The sequence below is a fragment of the Trachemys scripta genome, chromosome 3 (assembly GCF_013100865.1).
Source record: "Trachemys scripta elegans isolate TJP31775 chromosome 3, CAS_Tse_1.0, whole genome shotgun sequence".
In the NCBI taxonomy this organism is placed as follows: domain Eukaryota; kingdom Metazoa; phylum Chordata; order Testudines; family Emydidae; genus Trachemys; species Trachemys scripta.
The window spans coordinates 192,178,814-192,199,034 of NC_048300.1; the positions used below are offsets into that span (position 1 = coordinate 192,178,814).

Below are 20,221 nucleotides of genomic sequence, written 5' to 3' on the forward strand. Positions count from 1 at the left end.
GTGCTTAAATCCCTTTGAAAATGAATGGGACCTAGGCTCAAAAGCACCTAAAACAATTTACGGAACCTTTACTTTGTTTCCAGTATTAGGCATGGCTTTCAATGTATCATGTGTCTTGTTCTACTCATTCTAAAGGCAGAACTGTTATTGATGTGGATGAGAACTCTAGACAGATCTGGAATCACATGTATCCCTTAGAAACTCTGCAGCCTTAAATGCCTTGATATGTAAAACCCTAGTTGGTATTGAAACATGTTACCAACTTGGTAACCTTTCCAAACCCTGTCACCAATCTGGCTTTGAAATTCCAGATAGGGCTGTGAGATTCATTCATCCTTGGCTTCCCTCACCTACTACCAAGTCTAACATTGCACAGCAAGAAGAGCCTTTGAATCACATTTGCCAAGTCAAACCTGCCTACTTCTGGGAGTGTCAATTAAGATCCAATTGCAGAATCATTGTTCAAAATGGTCCGAATATCACAGCTCAGGTTGAGTTTGCAGCATAAGTATTCAGGGAAAAGGACAAATTATCTTGACTCGTAAACTAAGCAGATTCAGGTCTTGAATCACTAGAGATTATGGAACCCAATGTCATTTCCTAAGTGCATATTAATATCCCATTTAAAAACTGTAAAGTATGAGAATTTATAAAACTGTTGCCACCAAATGGTGAATTTGTGCATTGCCACTGTAAAAAGTAAAAGTAACACTTTAGGCAAACATTTAAAAAAATGGAAGTGGGGTTTAAAAGGACCACTTCGGAATGAGAAATCTGTGCTACGTGAAAGTGTATAGCAAGAACTTGTATCCTGAGCTCTCCACACGGAGATAAAAATCCCAAATCAATCTCAACTATTGTGTCCTGAATGAAGCTCATTAGCAGTTGCATACAGCTGAGACTCACCTAGAGCACATTTAGAAGATAAGTAATTTGTACGCAAGGGCTTTTTGCTACTCATAAAAACAAAAACATTCCAATGGTTTTGGAATCAAACTAACCAAAACAGACTTTGGATCCCCAGGCCTTCAAGAACCAGCTTCTTTATTCCCTCTCAAGCTCCATGAGGCAGTGCAGCTGCAGAGTTTGCCAATTCCAGCTTGGGCTACAAGTGGCAGAAAGTTCAGTTCTGCCAAGTAAAGCATTCAGGATGGGTCTGAGGACTCAGAGGAGAAGAGTTTCCAATGCCAATTCATGAGAATTTGGCATCTCCCACCCTGAAGTTCAGATTAAGAAGATAATGTCATCAGACATCATGATCTGGTTATCGTCTTGCATGCGCTCCAATGCCACCTTGACTTCAGCTGCCGAGAAGGGGTCAGGGTTGTCCCGGTTGATGGACTCCATCAGGCTCTTCAGACCCACAGACTGCGCATGGGCAGCTCTGAACACCTCCAAGAGGCCAGCCTTGAAAGCTTTCAGCCTAGCCAAGCAGGAGGAAAGGTAATTAGAACCAGAAGCTAGACTCAAATCATTCTTCATTCCCAGCCATTAGTTCTTCCCCAGAGAGAGTCACAGCTCCCAGCACGAGACCAAAGATTGAGGACTCTAGCACTTGCAACCTATCTTGGGAATTTTTAAGGAGGCTTATCACCTTAGTGCCTTACCTGCCAGCCACGTGAGTCAGGGTCAATGGTAACTGCTATCTGACAGAGTGCCTTCCAAGCTGCAGGATTTCAAAGTGCTTTACAAACTAGATAGAATTCCCGCACCCGACCCGGAAATGCTGTTCAGGACAGGAAGCAAATAATACTCCAACTGAACTGCAGGTGGTATTTTACCCAATTCGGAATCTGGTCAGCTCATAGGAGTTAAAGTCCCCTAAGTCTTGTGACAGCTATTGCAACCCCATGCCATATTAAATGTATGAATGGTTTATGCAGGATTGTGTTCTACTCCACGGGGGAAAGGTCACCACAGCTCCATCAAGAACTAAAAACAGTGGGTGATTAAGTCAAGTCACTAAGACTGTAAAACTTCCCCAGAGAAGGACCCTCTTCTGGGGTGGTTTTGTTCAAACTGGGTTTGCCAAAGCCCAAGCAAGAAAGAACGTGGGATACATAAACAGACCCAAGGCTTCAGCAAACAGACAGTGACAACTCTCATGGAAGGGTTGGAAAGGACGTTGGCCTATCAGACTCCCCATGTGGGAGACAGGTGAATTCTGACTGGGTTAGTAAGCACATACGACCTGTCATTCGATATGTTTTCTCTGTAATGCTTTTACTCAAAGAATAAAAGTACTTTGCTTTGGAAGAGCTGTGTCGTGACCTGTAACAGTCTTCGGAGACAAAGCAAAGCCCAGGTGCTGGCCTTAAGGCAGACTGGCTGGCTGGAGCTATCACAGTGTAAGGCAAGGAGCTGGGCTGTCTTACAACCACCAGTTAGAAGGGAGTGGGACGTGGGACCCTGCCCAGAGACACGGGATGGCTGGAGACCTGAGAACACAGGGGTTACAGACACCGAACCGTCAAAGAGTGCCATGTGACCAGAAGCCCTGACCATATCTTACGTCTGCCCTAAGTGGCAGCAAGCACGTCAAACAACACAGTCCCCCCGCTTAGCACCATGTGGGGCAAGGGCTTGGCACTTAATCAGAGGTGCTCACTGGGTCACCCATACCACTTCCTGGGAATTCACCAGAGGTTTCCCATTCAAATACTGCTCTAGCCCAACCCTGCTGAGTTTATAAGGCTTAAGGAGATTTAAGCCAAGATGGGGCTATGGATGCATAATATAGTAATTAACTTCCACCTCAGGCAGACTTAGTGCCCAGAAAAAGCTCTGCACTCTGGGTGTATCTGAGCGCAAGATACCACTGGAGCACACACATTTCCCTGGCACTTGGAACCGCAGGCTCAGGTGAGACTTGCAAGTCCAGAGCTGGTCTCCTTATTCTCTTACTCTAAGGGATAGAAGTCTTCCAACACCCAGTCTTCTCCCCCAGCTGGAGTTAAATCCCATGAAGATGGAGTACATTATCCCAATTTCTGTCTGCAATGTAAGCCCCTACCACACCCACAAGAAAGACTCAATATGTTGCTAGCAGGGAAAATAACCTGTTACCCTACAGGGGACTGGCTCAAATCCACCCAAGCCAGTAATGACCAGGATTGCTACCATCCAGATGCCTATCTGAAGTGATTCAGGGGGCTAGTTAAGTATCCGCATCAAAGGCAGCCTTTCTATACACACTCAGCAGGAAGGGGAAGGTCTGGACTATACCTCTTTTTCCCCCAAGCAGGGAGAGAGGACACACACGGTGGGTCAACTCACACTGCGCCTGATTGGACTGCACCTGTTTTGTGACCATCAATCAGTATTTTATTTAAAAGGAAGAGTGGTGAATCCCCCAGGATTTCCATCTTGGTTTCTGGATAAGAGTTTATTTGATGCTAAGCCACAGAGCTGACCCCTTTGAGATCCAATGACGTAACTCCCCATGGCTTCTTTAGCCCACCACTCACCTTGAGTCAGCCAACTCGGTCTTTTTGCTCCCTCCAGTCTCCGCAGGTTCAGGGGTCTTTGGGGTATGTGCCTGGACTGGAAGCAGAAAGCGAAGATGAGACAGCTGGCAACTGAGAGCTACACGTCATCCCCCAATGTCTGCGCGCACACAAGATATAGTAGCATATGCTGCAGCAACCAGGAGATTACTATCATCTTTTGTACAGCCTGGATCTGTACAGCATCTTGTAGAGCGTGGCTGCTGCTAACTTCTTTCCAGAGCAAGGATATTATTCCTTCCATGTAGTTTTACAGTGGCTAATTAGTCTGGCTGTTAATTCAGTGTCTAGCACAACAGGACCCTGAACGGGGCCCTGGGATGCTACTATAGTAATTAATAGCCACTCTCTCACAAAATCCATGCAAGGAATAATGCCATTGGTACACACTGGTGATATCCGTATCGGATTTCTGTAGTGGTGGCGTTTAGACATTTGGGGAAATGGGCTCATGACGATGACACAGCATTGCTCCCTATGGCATACCATCCTGGTACTCGGTTTGGATTTCAGAGGTCTGTAGCACTCAGGTGCCCATCATGGCCAAGAAACTGTTCCACGGCCCAAGAGATCTCCTTCCCAGGAAGACTTGCCCTATGCACACTCTTTGAGATGGGAGCAGGGTCTTCATCCATGGTTGGACGGTGCCTAAAAACAACAGCCCCTTGACAGTGGACCCTTGTAAAGCACAGCGTGAATTTAGAGTGCAACAACGTGTACTGACAATGGTAAACTTTTGCTAACAGCAAGGGCTGCAATATCCTGGACCAGTCTCCCAAGCAAAGTGGTGGAAGCCCACTTTCTACAACAACTGGACAGAGGCTGTAGGAAACAATCCTGCACTGGCCCCAGGGGTTGGAGCTAATCACCCAAGGTGTCTCGCTCCCACCTTCCAGTGTGTGAGAGAAGCTCAGTTCATTTGTTGCCCAGAAAGCTGTGTCTGCGGGCAGCTTGAAATACAGCATGCCATCCAGGGAACTCTTCCATGGCATGCCCAAGTCCAGCACCAGTGCCCTTCTCCATCGTCATCAGGCAGGAGACAGCAACATACAGCCCCTTGTGCACACAGGATCCAGGAAGAGAGGGAAAGAAAACCACTCACCTTCTGGCATTTCCTCTTCTGTGTCACTGAAGTCATAGGGGTCATAAGACTCCCCCTCCTTGGCTTCCTGATCCCCAGGGCGTGCCTTCTTCCTCCTGCAGAGCAACAGAAGGTTACTGCCACTCCTCACCACTCTAGGCAACAGCCTCCAATGCCACAAGGGAGGCACTTCACACCTCTAACCCCGGGGAGGGGATATAGCTAGGCCACCTGCAGATTGCTAGTGAACTCAGTGCATGTCTTCAAACAGTGAAGACACCTGGGCTGGTTCTGGTAACAAACGAGGCACAGCCCTGAGGCTGGCCAAAGCATTTGGAAGTTTATAAAAAGATTCAGATTTCCACCCCCCCAAAAGACATGACATTTTCTAAAGCTTTCCCCTCTGCCCCCAAATCCCAGACAGAGGTTCCAAGCCTAGAGCCAGCTGGTGAAATACCCTCTAGCCAACAGCCTCTAGGGAGTTAGTTTTGTTAAATGCAGTCTGACCTCTCCAAGAAAATCCACTCCTGGGGTTGTTTCTGCACACAGATGCGGCTGGTCACAGTCTCTCCCACCCAGTTGGTTTCACCAGTCCCAGCTAGTACTCCCTCCCAACATGCATCTCCAGCCCTTCCCAACACACCTCTTTTTCCTTCTCTCGCCACCCTCTGGTTCCTCTTCCTCTTCAGTCTCTGTATCATCCTCCGCCTGCTTTTTGCGTTTCTTTTCTTTCTCCAGCACCTGCAAAAGGGAGCCAAACAACCCAAGCCAAGCAGATTAACGGGGGAGTCAACATCATTTGATACATGCTGAGTCTCCAACAGAGAAGTCACAGCAGTGGTCTGGGAACAGAAGGTATTTTACGGAGCAGCGGAGATCTCAGAGAGTTGTGTATCTTAATTAAGCCTCAGCACCCCAAGATATAGCTAATCATGCCCGTTTCACACAGGGAAACATGCACAGAGGTGGATTCAGCAGCCCACAGTCAGCAGCATAACCGGAAATAGAACCCAGGAGTCCTGACACCCAGTATTCCAAAATCACTACAATACTTACTCCTATGGAACCTCCTGCTGCCGTCTCCAAGCACCAGGACACAGGATTAAGTCAACTTGCCACGAAAAAGAGCAAAGCTCCGAACCCCTCCCAGACTAAGACTGCCAAGAGCAACCGCAGTTGCTTGCTTCCGAGATCACACAGCAAGGAGCCTATCACAGCTGGTGTCTTGGAAGGTGGCTCGCAGCAGGGAGTCTCCGACCCTGTGCTGCAGCTGCCAAACCCCAACACTCAGCCTGGACTCCACCAACGGCCAGCTCCACAGCTGAGAGCCAGATCCTGGAAGTTCCAACAGGGGGTTTGCCTCTAATTTAACCCTTTGGCACCCGGAGCCCTGGATGGTTCCCACGACCTGCAGGCACCCTGGCTACACTCTCACCTTTTTGAAGTAGGCGAACTGCACCAGCTCTACAGCAGCTTCCGCGTCCTGCAGGTCGATTGTTTTGTTCATCCTGGCTTTCGCGTGGGCCGTGGAAAGTCTGATCAGCGTCTCCAGCGTACGGGCCGTGACAGGGGAGGTCTGGGAGGGGAGAGCAGAAGACAGTCCAGCGACTGAGGGATCAGACAATGGCTCCATGTTGCGGCAATGCCCACATATTTATTATGGTCCATGCTGGATAGCAGCAGGCAGAGTCCCAGCACAGATCAAGCAAGGTCACACCCCCAAAGCCTTGGTCACGTGCATCTTTGCTGAAGTCTACATATGTCTTAGGATGTAAAGGAAGCCTATGGAAGACACGCCCCTCAAAGAGTTCAGGGACAGTGCCAGTCATGGAACAGGAATAGTATGGACATGGTATGCTGTGGGCTATAGCCTCACGTGATCCGTAGCATCCCAGCGTACTAGGCCAGAGTGAGCCTTCGCCTGAGGCTCAGCATGCATCTTTGGAGAAAGGACCATGTAAAACTAAGTGCATACGATTTCCTCCTCTGCCCCCACCCCATCTCGGGGAATCAGCATCGGAAATGTGCTGCTCTGGAAGCCACTAGCAGGCTCCAGACTGCAAATCAAGGGAAGAGATACTGCTTGAAAGCCAACTTTGGGGCACGGGAAATAGGCCAACATTTCCCCCCCCCAGAGAATTATTAGCAAAAGCCTGGGAGAACGAGAGGAGTTCACCTCTCTGGAGCATCACCGCCTCAGTGGACGTCTCACAGAGAGAACATCTCAGGGCTGGATGCGTGACGGTTTCCTTGGCCCATGGGAAAAGGAGGGAGTTGACCCATTCTGGTCTCTTTCCTTGCCTGCTCCCGCCTCCCCGACCCCGGAAAGATTTGCTCACCCTAGCGATGTCGGAGCTCATCTGGTCCTGGCTGCGGAGGCGGGAGTACTCCTCCGCTATGTAATTCGCTGACTCTTGGGTCAACACCGGCTTGATGATCTTGGCCACGTGGATGTATTTTCTCATGAACTCCATGCTAACTATCTTCTCTCTGGCAGAAGCACACAAACATATACACAAGTCATGGAACGAGACCAGGAGACTCCATTTTTACCATGCCCAGGGGCGGCTCCAGGCACCAACACAGCAAGCGCGTGCCTGGGGTGGCAAGCTGCGGGGGTTGGCATGCCGGTCGGCCTTTGGCAGCATGCCTATGGGAGGCCCGCCGGTCCCACAGCTTCGGCGGCGGGAACGCCGAAGGCGCAGGACCAGCAGATCACCCACAGAAACGCCGCCTAATGCGCGTGACCAACAGACCACCCGCAGGCATGCCGCTGAAGGCTGCCTGATTGCTGTGCTTAGGGCAGCAAAAAAACAGAGCCGTCCCTGACCGGGCCACTCCCTTCCAAAAGGAAGCCCCCACCCCCAATATGAGCAACACGCAAAGAACAGGAACTCTCAGGGCTGTACGTGGAACATACACGTGCATGGGATGCTCAGCCACATACAACGTTCTCCATGATCCTTTTACAGATTTGTGGTATGGGCCAGGTGCAGAACGGCTGCCGTGTTCCACCCCAGGGCTGGACACCTGTCAGTAGTGGGCTAGTGATCCTTCCACACAAACGGCACTATATAAAGGCAAGGTACTGCTGCTGCAGGCGACGTTTCTCCCACTCCCTTGGCAAGCCCACAAAGGAGCTTAGACGGTCGTGCCGAAGCCCCAGCAGTTTACAACCAGTCGTACCGTGAACCTCCTCAAAGATAAAAGCCAGGAGCAGAGCGGCAGGCCCCAGGCTCAGCCCTCTGCATTGAGAGCAACATGGCAGCCTGCTCGCGATTGAATCGCTACAGGGATGGGGCCGACAGGGACACACTCACTTGTGCCTCTTGGGACCATGCAGAAGGTTGTCGTGTTTCTCATACACTTGTAGCTCCTGGTCCTCCTCCTGCACCACATTAGGATCATCCGTAGCCAGGATCTCTATTGCGCTGCCCAGGGGCATGGCTGGGAGACAAGTTAAGAGAGCAGCATTTACACATCATCCAGGCCCGAACCCTTGAGAGGCTAGTACGTAGCTTGGCTAAGCCACAGATATCACCCCAGAAACCTCTACAGCTGGCTGGCACCAAGGCAAGAGAGACAAGGGTTAGGGTGGTAACGGGGCGTGGGTAACTAGGCAAAATGGGATGCGACTGAACAAAGGAAATTGTAGGCCAAATATCAGGGAAAGCTGATTTCCTGCGAGATCTGAGTATCTTCCAGGGGGAGTGGAGGAAACGCCCAACCGGACAGGACACTCCAGTGGAGAATGTGCTGCAGGCAACAGTCTTGCACTGGTCCTACCCCGGGGATGGACTAGATCTAATAGGATTTTCCTCTCATTTAAGACTCTGGGAAAGGGGAAGCCCCCAGGAGTTGTGTGTATCACTCAGCTGAGCTCACCCTGTCACCAAATCAACCAAGACACAGAACAATGCAGGAAAGCCCTTGAGATTGACTCAGGCAGAGCCATACTAAACACCTCAGCCATTCCTGGTAGCCCAGCCTGCTATTTATTCTGCTGCTGGCTCTCTTGCACCACACTGCCATGACCATTCAGATAACCAGACATGCAGCAAGTTACTGGAGGGCGAGAGCTAGACTGCTTAATGGCCAATGCACTGCAATGGGGGAGATCAGAATCCAGCCCCTCAGGGCACAGGAATGAAGAGAAGCTTCCGACCAACCGACCATGGGTCCCCAGATGGCTGGTGCAACATGAAGCCTGGAGGAATTTGTGGATGGGATGGGGTGGGGGAATCCCAAGGTCTTGGGCAAGGGAGAAGAAACACTGTCAGTAGGTCTGGTTCAGACCAAAGGTCCATCTAGCCCAGTATCCTGTCTTCCGACAGTGGCCAATGCCAGATGCTTCACAGGGAATGAACAGAACAGGGCAGTTATCCATCCCCTGTTGTCAAGTCCCAGCTTCTGGCTGTCAGAGGACTAGGGACACTCAGCATGAGGTTGTATCCCTGACCTTCTTGGCTAATAACCAGGGATGGACCTATCCTCCATGAACATATCCAACTCCTTTTTGAACCCAGTTATACTTCTGGCCTTCACAGCATCCCCTGGCAATGAGTTCTGCAGGCTGACTGTGCGTTGTGTGAAAAAAATACTTCCTTGTGTTGGTTTAAACCTGCTGCCTAATAATTGTATTGAGTGACCATTGGTTCCTGTGTTATGTGAAAGGATAAACACTTCCTTATTCATTTTCTTCACATCAGTCATGATTTTATACACCTCTATCATATCACCCCTTAGTTGTCTTTTTTTCTAAGCTGAAAAATCCCAGTCTTTTTAACCTCTCCTCATCCGGAAGCTGTTCCATATCCCTAATCATTTTTGCTGCCTGTCTCTGTACTTTCGCCAATTCTAATATATCTGTTTTGAGCTGGAGCGACCAGAACTGCACACAGTATTCAAGGCGTGGCTATACCACGGATTTATATAGTGGCATTATGATTTTCTGTCTTATTACCTATCCCTTTCCTAATGATTCGTGATATTGTTAGCTTTTCTGACTGCCACTGCACATTGAGCAATGTTTTCACAAAGGATTGGGGAGTCAGGGTGAAAGGGGGTTGGGGGAAGAGAGAAGACTGAACTCACCATCCCCATCCTGCTCGCCAGGTCCTCGGTACCGGTGCATTCGCAGGACGTGGTCTGAGATCTCCCTGTCATGCTCTGGGTCCATCTGATCCAAGACAATGAAGAGCAGATCGAATCGGGACAGCAAGGAGTCTTGAAGGCCGATGTTCTCCATGGGAGTTTTGTACTGATCGTACTGCAAAGAGCAAGGAGATGAGTTATAGGAGACCCTGAAACTATCAGAAGTGCTGGGACATCATGGCTTTTCAAGGGGCTGGGCGAACCCTCCATCACAGGATTTAAGAAGGTGCTAACACATCATCCCAGTCTGAACACTGCCCCAGGAAACCAAATCCAGCAGCAACACCCTGCCCCACCGTGCATTGTTGCCCCATTTACAAAGGGGGCTGGTACATTTTACATTCTGCCTCCCCCAGAGTTGACCCCAAGACAGGCGCTTTCCAGATCAGAGCTGAAAACCACGTGTTGCTTTAATTGCTGTTTAACAGCTCTTGGGCTGAGCTCCAGAGAACGGGCTAGAGGCCATGTTGAGTCTCCAGCTGATTGATTTCAAGATGGGGGTGCACGGGATGTGAAGACAGAGTCTGGGCCCAGTGTGGACATTAGGATATGCTTTTGGCATCCACAGCTGCACGGAGACCTACGCAGGACCCTGTTATTTGAATCAAGGGTTTTTACCATCCATCAGATGATCCTCTCCTGGAAAGTGGTTCGGGTCACCTCCAGGTCTCAGTAGCTACTAGGAGAAGAGCTGATCCGAGAGAGCCCTCGCCCCCCTCCCAGCGCTCGCCCCAACTCACCCTGCCGTAGACAGGATTGGCTGCAGCCAGCACACTGCAGCGGGCATTGAGCCTGGCATGGATGCCTGCCTTGGCAATGGTCACGCGGCCCTGCTCCATCACCTCATGGATGGCGGTGCGGTCGATGTCAGACATCTTGTCGAACTCATCAATGCAGACCACGCCCCGGTCAGCCAGGACCATGGCTCCCGCTTCCAAGCGGCGTTCACCTGGGGGGTGGAGTGGGGAGCAGTCCAGGGTTATGTATGGGCCATCATCCCCAAGCCCTCCCCTTCCCTCTGAAATTCGCAGAGATCTGACAGGTCCCTGGCATCTGGGGTTCAAATCCACAAAAGCTCAGGTGCCTAAGGAGTATGTGAAATCCTGGCTTCAGAGACAGCTCTCCGCAGCGGAAAGGAGAGTGGTGGGGATAACCTAGGGAAAGTCAAGTGAGATAGATCTTTAAGATAGACAGGGATGGCAGGACCAGGATGTCGGATGGTACCTTGGGTGGAAAGTAACCAGATCCTATTCAAAGAACTCTGTATGTGTGTATACATATAGTATACACTATACATATAGTAAGGAGAGATATATATATCCCCTTACTAGATGTTCCATTCTATGCATCTGATGAAGTGGGCTGTATCCCACGAAAGCTTATGTTCAAATAAATTTGTTAGTCTCTAAGGTGCCACAAATACTCCTGTTCTTTTTAAGTACCATTAGTTCTCTCTCAGATATTTCCAGCAGCAGGAAGACCAAGAACATCTGTGCAGTGATTTAGGGACATGGCACAACCAGCTCCTACTGGGATCCCACACAGGATATGGGAGAGCTGAGAGCCATCTACCTAGCTGCCCATGCAGGCGCTGCTCAGAGACATGCAGCATGAGAAGATGCAAGAAGCTGCAACCCAGCAGACATCCACCAATAATGCTCTGGCATCGGAGAAGAGGTTCCCATCATGTAAAAGCTTCCAGCAAAAGCAACTAATGGTTCTGTGATGGCTAACAGATGTTACAGCAGCCTCACATCTTACAGAGCCATTCCCTTTACTTCCTTCCTCCCAGCATCCTCTGCCAGCAGATCGCTTCAATGATAACCTTACCGGTTTCTTGGTCCGTGGTGACGGCAGCAGTCAGACCAACCCCGGAGGAGCCCCTGCCAGTGGTCGGGATGGCCCGGGGGGCTGTGGAGAGCACATAACGCAGCAGCTGAGACTTGGCGACCGAAGGGTCTCCTGGAAAGGATGAGTCCAAGCGATTATGAAGCGTCCCATCACACAGGCTTTGCCCTCCTGTCATCATAGCATCCCAATGCCGCTCCCCTCCGCCCTACCGATCAGCAGGATGTTGATGTCTCCTCGGATGCGGCTCCCATTCTCCAGGACCTTCTCCACTCCTCCGAGCAGCATGCAGAGAATCGCCTTCTTGATATACTCATGCCCGTGGATACTGGGGGCCAGAGACCTCGACAGCTGGTCAAAGACATCCTAAGGCAGAGGAAATAAGGTACATCACATAAAAAAATCCAACCAACTAACGAGAGTGGCTTCCCCTTAAAGGGACACGATCAGGTAGTTCAGGCTTTGCTAGTCTAATGAGTGGGCTTAAAATCAACAGGAAAGGAAGGGGCTTTTCATTGGCAACTGTTACATGTCAGGCACATTCCCCTGCAGGACAGGAGCCCCCGACAGGACAGGGCTAAGTCAGGAGAACTAGAAAGGGAGACACTGATTTGACTAGTCCACTGTACCTCAACCAGCTGAGAAAAAAGGTAAACAGCAACTGAGAGTTTAAAAAGGGTGTTTTAAATCCCTTTAGCAGTGACCTAAGGGGAAGAATTTTTACAATATGATTTTAACCTGGGTGTGCCTCTGCGAGACAAAAAAAGGAGTTTTTTTCTTTTTTGTTAATATTGGGCCAGACCGTACATTGATGTTATTTACAAGGGAAAAAGATTCTGAGCTTCCTTTAACATTCCTGCCCATAGCTCAAGTTCTCTCCCTCATGGTAAAGCAGCAATCCCTTTAAGGGCAAGGCAGGCTGGGAAATCTGTCCAGGAAAAGGTTCTGAAGGGGAGGTCTGTCTGATGGCACTCTCTGGTTAAGAAAAGACCTACAGGTTCTGCAGTAAGGGAGGAAGGATATGGTATGGATTAGGGCTGATTTGTTTCTCTCATAGGTAAGTGCAGGATTTGACTTTGTATCCTTTGGATCTTGGCAATGCTCAAGCTTTGATCAGCTAAGAAGAGGGGGAGGGTCTGAGGGTGAGAAAACCTAAGACTTCTGCGCAGAGCAGACATGACTGGATTCCAGTTTGATCAGCGCACGCTCAAGAGAGATGTCTGGTCAGATGGATGCTGAACTAGTACCTGAAGAGCATCAACATGAAGCAAGGGAATTGTTTATGCTGGGCCTAAGTGATGAGAAGAAACTAAGCAAATGATACTGGGACAACCAAGTAAGAGCCCCCAACCTCGCACAGGATAAGTGGGGGAAGCTATATCTTTAGAGCCATTTAAAGCTGGATAAAATACTAGAAAACATTCAGAGCAATCCTGCCTTGTGCCGTGGAAATGGATTAGCTGACCAGTGTTCACGTTCCCATCTCTAATATACAATTTTCTACGGGGTGTGTTTGAAAATAAAGCTTAATACCTTTGAGCGACTTTTGCTAAATCTCTTGATCTTGGCTACATCAGAGGCAGAGTAGAGAGGCCGAACTTCTTTGCTCATCTGCTTCACATGGCAGGCGATCAAAATGGTTCTGGAAAGGAAAGGGAGCTTGGTCAAGTCTAGAACACAAAAACCCTGCTTGCAGCGCAACCAGGCTAGTACCTACAGATTACAGCAATCACCCACAGCATCCTTCCATAAGGGTCAACTCCTCAAGCTGAGTCTTGGAGACTCTGGAAAGCTCAGAAAAAGATGTATCTGATGCCATTGTGTCTACTTAATTAACTGAGCAATAAGACCATTCTTAAGGCTTGCATTACCCTTCATCTGTGTCTGTGGCACCATATCCCTATCGTTTTTTTGGTCCTGGCCATCCATAGTCACTAGCGAGAGCATGGGACCTTCCAAAAGATTCAGGGTGTTTGACCAAGTGTTCTGGCCTAATTACAACACCGTGCTGCTGCTCAACAGCTATTACATCCCACCCCAGAGCTGGCTGCATCTCAGTGGCAAGTGAAGTGATCCTCCTATAAAAGCTACAGAGCATTTTGGGATCTTTCAGGATGAAAGCAACAATATGAAGGGAAAGTGATTATACTGTGCCCCTCACCTGAATGTCCCTGATGTGTAGCCCCCCTTCTTCCCGGGCAGACAGCGGTAAGTCCCAACAACCTGGATTCGGTCCCCAGGCTTCACCCTATCCACCAGGTCATCATCCAGAACAATGTCCACAGAGCGAGGAAGCTGACCAGCTGGGGCCTTCTCAGGCATCTCCTGGATGGTGATGGTTTGATGGTCCTTGTAGACAGAGAGGCCAAACTCCGTCTCCAGGGGATTGTTCTCTTCATCCTGGATGAGTGTCACAGTAATGAGACTCCTCATTCACAGGAGCATGGCAAAGGAGTCTCCGGGGGCAGATGGGGTCACCCAAACAGGGCAGCGGGAAGGGAGGCTGGAGTGTCCCTTGTGGTAGCAGTGAGACAGGACTGTGCTGCCAGGGGCTTCTTTATGGAGGCTGCCGGACACAGAGACCTTGTGGCTCACCCAGGCTCTCCAGCTCCCAGACTCACAGCCTGTACTACCTAGCGTGAGCCCCTTCGGCCTACCCAAGCCCTAGCGTGTACTAAGCAGTCATGGAGAGGCCTGCTGGCTACACCAGACAGGCAGTCACAGATCACCTGTGCAAGAGAAGTTACATGAGCAAGACCTTCAGGTGAGAAGAGTGTTATTTGGTCACTGGCACCCCAATTACCCACTATGTTCTCCAAAGACTGAGTGATCACTCTGCCTAACAGACCACTCGATCCAGTCTGACTAACAGATGCTTCCATCTGACCAGGACCCTAGGTTTGAACTCCATAAAATCCAGCACAGACTACAAAACAATTCATAAGCTGCCTTCTTTATGCTGCTGCCTTCAGGGCTGAAACAGGTGTTAGCCGATGCGGATGTCTGTTTCGTGGGAGGGCATTCGACTGGCCACTAGGAGAGGCTCCAAATACATCAGCACCTCTGCCACAGCAGAGCCTATACATTACTGCTGTTTAATCAACATGCATGCCCCACAGATGAAGCCAGAGGGAGGTGACTCACTCCCAATAGCTATATGAGACGACTGCAGTGAGATCCACTGGACTGGGACTCGGAAGACCTGGAATCTATACCCAGCTCTGCCACTGGCCTACTATATGGCCTTGGGCAAGTCACTTCCCTCCCCGGGCCTCTGGCGAACATTTAACACTGCCTCCATTTGCTCACCTTGGTGGGGTAGACAGAGCTGGATGGAAAAGCTTCAAGAGTCGTCATGTCCGTGTATCGGCGTTCAATGGTCTTCTTGGTAGCTGCGCAGTAATGGACACTGCGGACGATCTTTGGACGTACCAGAGAGCCTGCATTTAGATTTGTTTGATGGGAGGAAAGTTAGGAGGGAAAAAAACCTTGTAGACCTTGCCTACTCCTGTTCACCATGTCTCCAGCAAGGGGGTTTCTACCTGTTCCATCGGGAGATCATCCCACAGCGTAACAGCTCTCGGGTTCCCTGAAAACAAGCCTAAACTTCTCAGCTACCTTTCACTCCATGACGCCTAGTTATACTCTACATCATCCTAACCATCCCTGACATTTCCCACCCTTCTCGTGTCTACAGATAGCTAACACTCTCAAGTTCCTACATGTGCATTCAGAGGGCCCATCTCAGCCCCCCAGGCCGTACTCACATTTTGTGACAATGCCCTCCACGCAGACCATGCAGCCCAGAAAACAGGATGTCAGTGTCCGGGGCGTCACGTGTTTGGAACCAAAGCTGCCCTCGAGCCCGATGTAGAACTCCTCATACTGCTTAGCGTACGTGGCGTCAATGGAGGCAACAAAGTCCTTCAGGGCGCGCTGAAAGGCGACCAGCTCCTCGAAGGCATTGCTCAGGAGCCTGGAGCAAAGGGCAGCAGGACTCTGGTCAGTTCAGCTGCTAAGAGTGGACCTTGCCAGCACATCGCAGCAGGAAGAACCTTCCTTCACACAGTGGCAATTCCTAGTGCCTTGACAGATTAATAGCAGAGCTGGGCAAACACCAACAGATGTTTCCCCACCACCCACATGAGAATTCACTTCAGTCGAGAAGTCCCTACCCCCCCCCCCCCCCAAGTCTATTCGTGTGGAAAAAAAATGGGGGGGGGGCACCATTTTAATATGGCCTATTGTAAGTGCTTTGACTGATACATATTTTGCTCAGGGACCCGCTATAAGGTATAGTGGCAAAAGCACTTTAGATGTCGGTGTAAGCGGCGTCTACATTAGGAGGGTTTGCTGGTATAAATACATAGACAAACCTTTTCTAGTGCAGACTGGGCTTTAGCGAGAAAGTAATAGCTTTAACCCATTGGCCCGCCTACAAAGTTTGCCAACAGGGCAACAACTGTAATGGCTCTCCTCTCATGCCATCACAAAACCTAAGGACATTCAGAAGATTTATAGGGGGAAGGATAGCTCAGTGGTTTGAGCATTGGCCTGCTAAATCCAAGGTTGTGAGTTCAATCCTTGAGGGGGCCACTTAGGGATCTGGGGCAAAATCAGTACTTGGTCCTGCTAGTGAAGGCAGGGAGCTGGACTCAATGACCTTTCGGGGTCCCTTCCAGTTCTATGAGATAGGTATAGTGCCATATATTAAGGTTGCATGCTGTGCAGTAGCTGAATGGGAAGTATACTGTTAACCACTCTTATCCAGTTCCTTCAGGGGCCACTCTTACCGGTTGGCTCTCTTCTCATTCTTCCGCCGTAGGTCATTGATGCTGACAATCAGACGATACTGATTGTCACTGATCACATCCCGGACTTTGCTCTGGTAAATCCCCTGATCTTCCTGCAACACACCATGGGAAAAGAGTTCCATTTTACGAAGTTTAAGCCAGTGAGATGCAGCCCCTATGATTTGATTCCAGAGGAATGTCTTTAGTGGCTAAGAAAGTCCACAACCGTTATTGACACTTTGTTGCAAGGAAAGGCCACATAGACGGATGCACTCTCAATCCCCTCCCCATCCCGGGGTGTGTCTGCACTTTGAGTTGGAGGTGTAGTTACCAGCTTGTGGAGACATACTCACACTAGCTCTGATGGAGCTGGCTCACTAAATATAGAGCGTAGCCATGCTAGTGTGAGCCGTGGGAAGGGCTAATCACCCAAAGCACGTACCCATCTGAAACAACAGGAACATACTTGGGGTGGCTAGTACCCTCCCACCAGGGCCGGCTCCAGGCACCAGCTTAACAAGCAGGTGCTTGGGGCGGCCAAGGGAGAGGGGCGGCACCTGCGGCAATTTGGGGGCAGCAGGTCCCTCACTCCCTCTAAGAGCGAAGGACCTGCCTTTTTTTTTTCCCCCCTTGGGGCAGCAGAAATGCTGGAGCTGGCCCTGCCTCCCACAGCCAGAGTTACAATCTATTTTTAGCACATTAACTCAAAACAGAGATAGCCCAAGAATGTCTCCTCCAGCTGGGAATGGTGGCATAGGAGCAGTTTGTAATAGGGGGCAGGGCTCTCCACCCAATAGAGGCCAGGGTGAGAAATGGCCAGGGTGGGTGGGAGCTAAGAACCCACAGCTCACTCTGTGGGGCTGGAGAAGGAAACAGGAAACCCAGGAACAGCCCTCCTCTCCCCGCACCCCTCGGCCTTCCTCCATACCTCCTCCTCCCCTAAGCACACACCCCCACATCCCCTCTTCAGCCTCCCCCTCCTCTCCCCCAAGCACCCCTCGGCCTTCCTCCATACCGCCCCCTTCCCCCAAGCACTTCTCCCCTCCCACATCCACTCTCCAGCTTCCCCCTCCGCTCCCTCAGTGCCCCTTGGCATTCCTACATACCGCCCCCTTCCTTAGGCACCCCTCCCCCACGCACATCCCCTCGCTTTTCCTTCATACCACACATCCAAGCATCCTCCCCGGGTTCCCTTTCCAGCCTCCCTCATCCCCCCTGCAGCCTCCCCCTCGGCTCCCCCCCCCAGCACCCCTCGCCCCCCCGGGTTCCCTTTCCAGCCCCCCACATTCCCCCTGCAGCCTCCCCCTCGGCTCCCCCCCCAGCACCCCTCGACCCCCCCAGTTCCCTTTCCAGCCCCCCACATCCCCCCTGCAGCCTCCCCAGCAGCGGCTAGAGGCGCTATTGGCCCAGCCTGGAGCAGCGACACTCGGGGTTCCCTCTCCCCGCAGCAGGGCCGGGAGCTCGGGGATTCCCCCCGCCGCCCCCCAGCCTCACCTCATCGTCCAGGAAGTCGAGGTAGTCGCGCTGCGCCTCTCGCAACTCCGCGTCCTCCAGCCCCACCGGGGGGGCCGCCATGCTGCCTGCGCTGGGGAGCGGACCCTGCCCGGGGGTCCCTGCGCTCGGGGCCGGCTGGGCGGCGGGGGGGAGCCCAGACGCTGCTCAGGGCCGGACGGGAGGGCGCGAACCCGCGGGGCAGAGGCTGGAGGGGCGCAGATCGGGTCCGCCGCGCTCACTCTCGCGCTGGCTCCGCCCCTGGCGCCAAAACGCGATACATTTTCCCGCCAACGAAAAGGTCACAAAGGTTCCCGCCCTGGCCTTCTCCCATTGGCCAGCCTCTGACGGCACCGGCTAGCGGCCAGCCAATAGCAGAGCGTGGGAGGAGGAGCCCAACCGGAAGGACGGGAATGGGTCCCAGCTCCAGCCAATGACCGGGGAGGGTGTGTGACACGTGGGGGCGTGGTAAATCGCGTGGGAGGGGTGTCCTGGTAGCGAGTGAGAGGGCTCCGCCCTGCACTCGCTAGTCCGCCCTAGGGCATGCTGGGATATGTAGTTTCTTTGAACATTGCATGCTGGGAGGTGTATTCCTGCCAGAGGCATGCTGGGATATGTAGTCCATCAGGGTTGTCTGGTTTGGGATCCGTTCTGATTCTCTGAAGCATAGCAAGTCAGGCACCTAGAACGTTGCTAACCCAGCCCCTACCACTCAAAAGCCATGAGTGAGGCCCCCAAACTCATGAGATTAGTAGTAATAATAAATGGAGACTTTGTGCTATTTGCCTTCTGGTTGTTCAGCCTTTAGGGTGAACTGGGGGGGGGTCACATTTTCATGCTTTTCTCCACCCCACTGTTAGAGCAAAGGTCAACTACTCGCCTATTATCCCAGCTGTTCCCCATGGCCATAGCCCGTTTCCCGGATATATGTATAGCAAGACAATCAATCAAGGAAGTCGGACATATGCATCCTGAAGACCCCCAGAAGAATAATCAATCAAGGAGGTCCAACAGATGTATCCTATTTACCCCTAGAAAGGAATTTAAAAATTCCATAGGTTAGCAGAATGTATGCACGCTACGTTGTTTGTTACTGGGTATAAAAAGGCCTGCTTTGCGATTGTAAGGTGTGTCTCTCTCTCTGGCACTAGCCGAGGGGAGCACCCACTCAGCTGACTGATCAATAAAGAACTTGAAGCCGTCTTCTAGACTCCCGTGTCTCCTTGGGGTAATTGGGCAGCTCCAGGGGGAAACGAGCCCATTTGGCTAACAATGGAACCCCAGATGGGACTTCTCTCCCTGTAGAGGGCACTGACCGACGGCCGAGGGCGATTCCGAGGAGTGGCCACCTTGAGCTGTTGGTTTGCTCGGGCCTCGGATCGTCACAATCGGCCGGGGCAGCTGCGTCCTCTCTGAAGAGAACTCTGAAGGACACGGAAGCAAGACGGCTTCAGAAGGAGGGGAAGTCTGACTGCCGGACGCGGCCACTTCGGGCGGTAAGTGCGTTTACCTCCTGGGTTTGAGGAATAACGCCCCCGAGGTGTGGGTTGGACGGTGGAAATCCCCTAGGCAGCCCGTATAAGGGAAGGTATATTAACATTGTTGTAGCATTATAAGTGTAATGTCGTCGTGTTTTTGGTTAAAGGGGAAGCAACCAATGGCCGATGAATAACGTCACTAACTCCACCAGTTCATGGGCCGTTCTTAACAATTATTGGGACTTGGAGCAGCCTTAGGGATTACTCTTGTTTGTGGGTGGGGTAATCTTGTTTCTCCTCTTAATGGTGTGTTGGAAACCAAGATTGTAACTGATTAAGGGATCTGTGTAAAAGATGAGTGAGTGCCGCTGACAGGTCTGAGGCTTAAGCTGACTTCAGCCGCCCAAGACTCCTGCGAGGGGACTTCTGCAGTGTGGGTGGATCAGGGAAGGCACGTCCCCATACAACACTCCGATAATGGGAGTGCCTAAGCCTAATGGGCAGTATCGGTTGGTCCAGGACCTGAGACAGGTTAACAAGCTAATAGAAGCCCCCTATCCAGTCGTCCCGAATCCCCATACTATTCTGGGCCAAGTTCCCAAAGGTCACAGTTGGTTCTCTGTAATAGACTTAAAAGATGCCTTCTTTTCCATCCCCCTTGATTTGGAATCTCAGAAACTGTTTGCCTTCGAGTGGGAGGACCCAGATACTCACTACAAAGCCCAATACCTCTGGACCGTGGTCCCACAAGGACTTACCTGTGCACCCGAGATTTTTGGCAGCCAGTTAAGAAGGGACCTTGCCCCATTCCTGGCTAGACACCCCTCATGTAACATAGTCCAGTATTGCGATGATTTGCTCTTAAGTACT

General features: G+C 51.1%; 1 protein-coding gene across 1 annotated transcript; it reads right to left on the reverse strand.

Annotated features, from left to right (window-relative positions):
* Nucleotides 1-598: 598 nt before the first annotated feature.
* On the reverse strand, nt 599-18,132 carry MCM3 (minichromosome maintenance complex component 3). Its single transcript, XM_034766685.1, has 17 exons — nt 17,877-18,132; nt 16,383-16,495; nt 15,357-15,565; nt 14,899-15,029; nt 13,751-13,989; nt 13,123-13,231; nt 11,802-11,955; nt 11,572-11,703; nt 10,482-10,690; nt 9,682-9,856; nt 7,908-8,034; nt 6,927-7,077; nt 6,023-6,163; nt 5,231-5,328; nt 4,609-4,703; nt 3,468-3,543; nt 599-1,423 (listed from the first exon to the last, which is right to left on the reverse strand). The coding sequence occupies exons 1-17, from the start codon at nt 17,955-17,957 to the stop codon at nt 1,225-1,227; spliced, it is 2,439 nt and encodes an 812-aa protein (XP_034622576.1). The 5' UTR covers nt 17,958-18,132; the 3' UTR covers nt 599-1,224.
* Between the last annotated feature and the right edge of the window lie 2,089 nt (nt 18,133-20,221).

Bases quoted from the DNA above. Each gene is read 5' to 3' on its own strand.
- MCM3 (XM_034766685.1), bottom strand. From the start codon at position 17,957: ATGGCGGCCCCCCCGGTGGGGCTGGAGGACGCGGAGTTGCGAGAGGCG. The intron at 15,566-16,382 runs GTAAGAGTGGCC...CCTTTGCTCCAG, and splicing joins AATGAGAAGAGAGCCAACCG to GCTCCTGAGCAATGCCTTCG. The intron at 8,035-9,681 runs GTGAGTTCAGTC...CTTGTCTCCCAG, and splicing joins TGGCGAGCAGGATGGGGATG to CCATGCCCCTGGGCAGCGCA.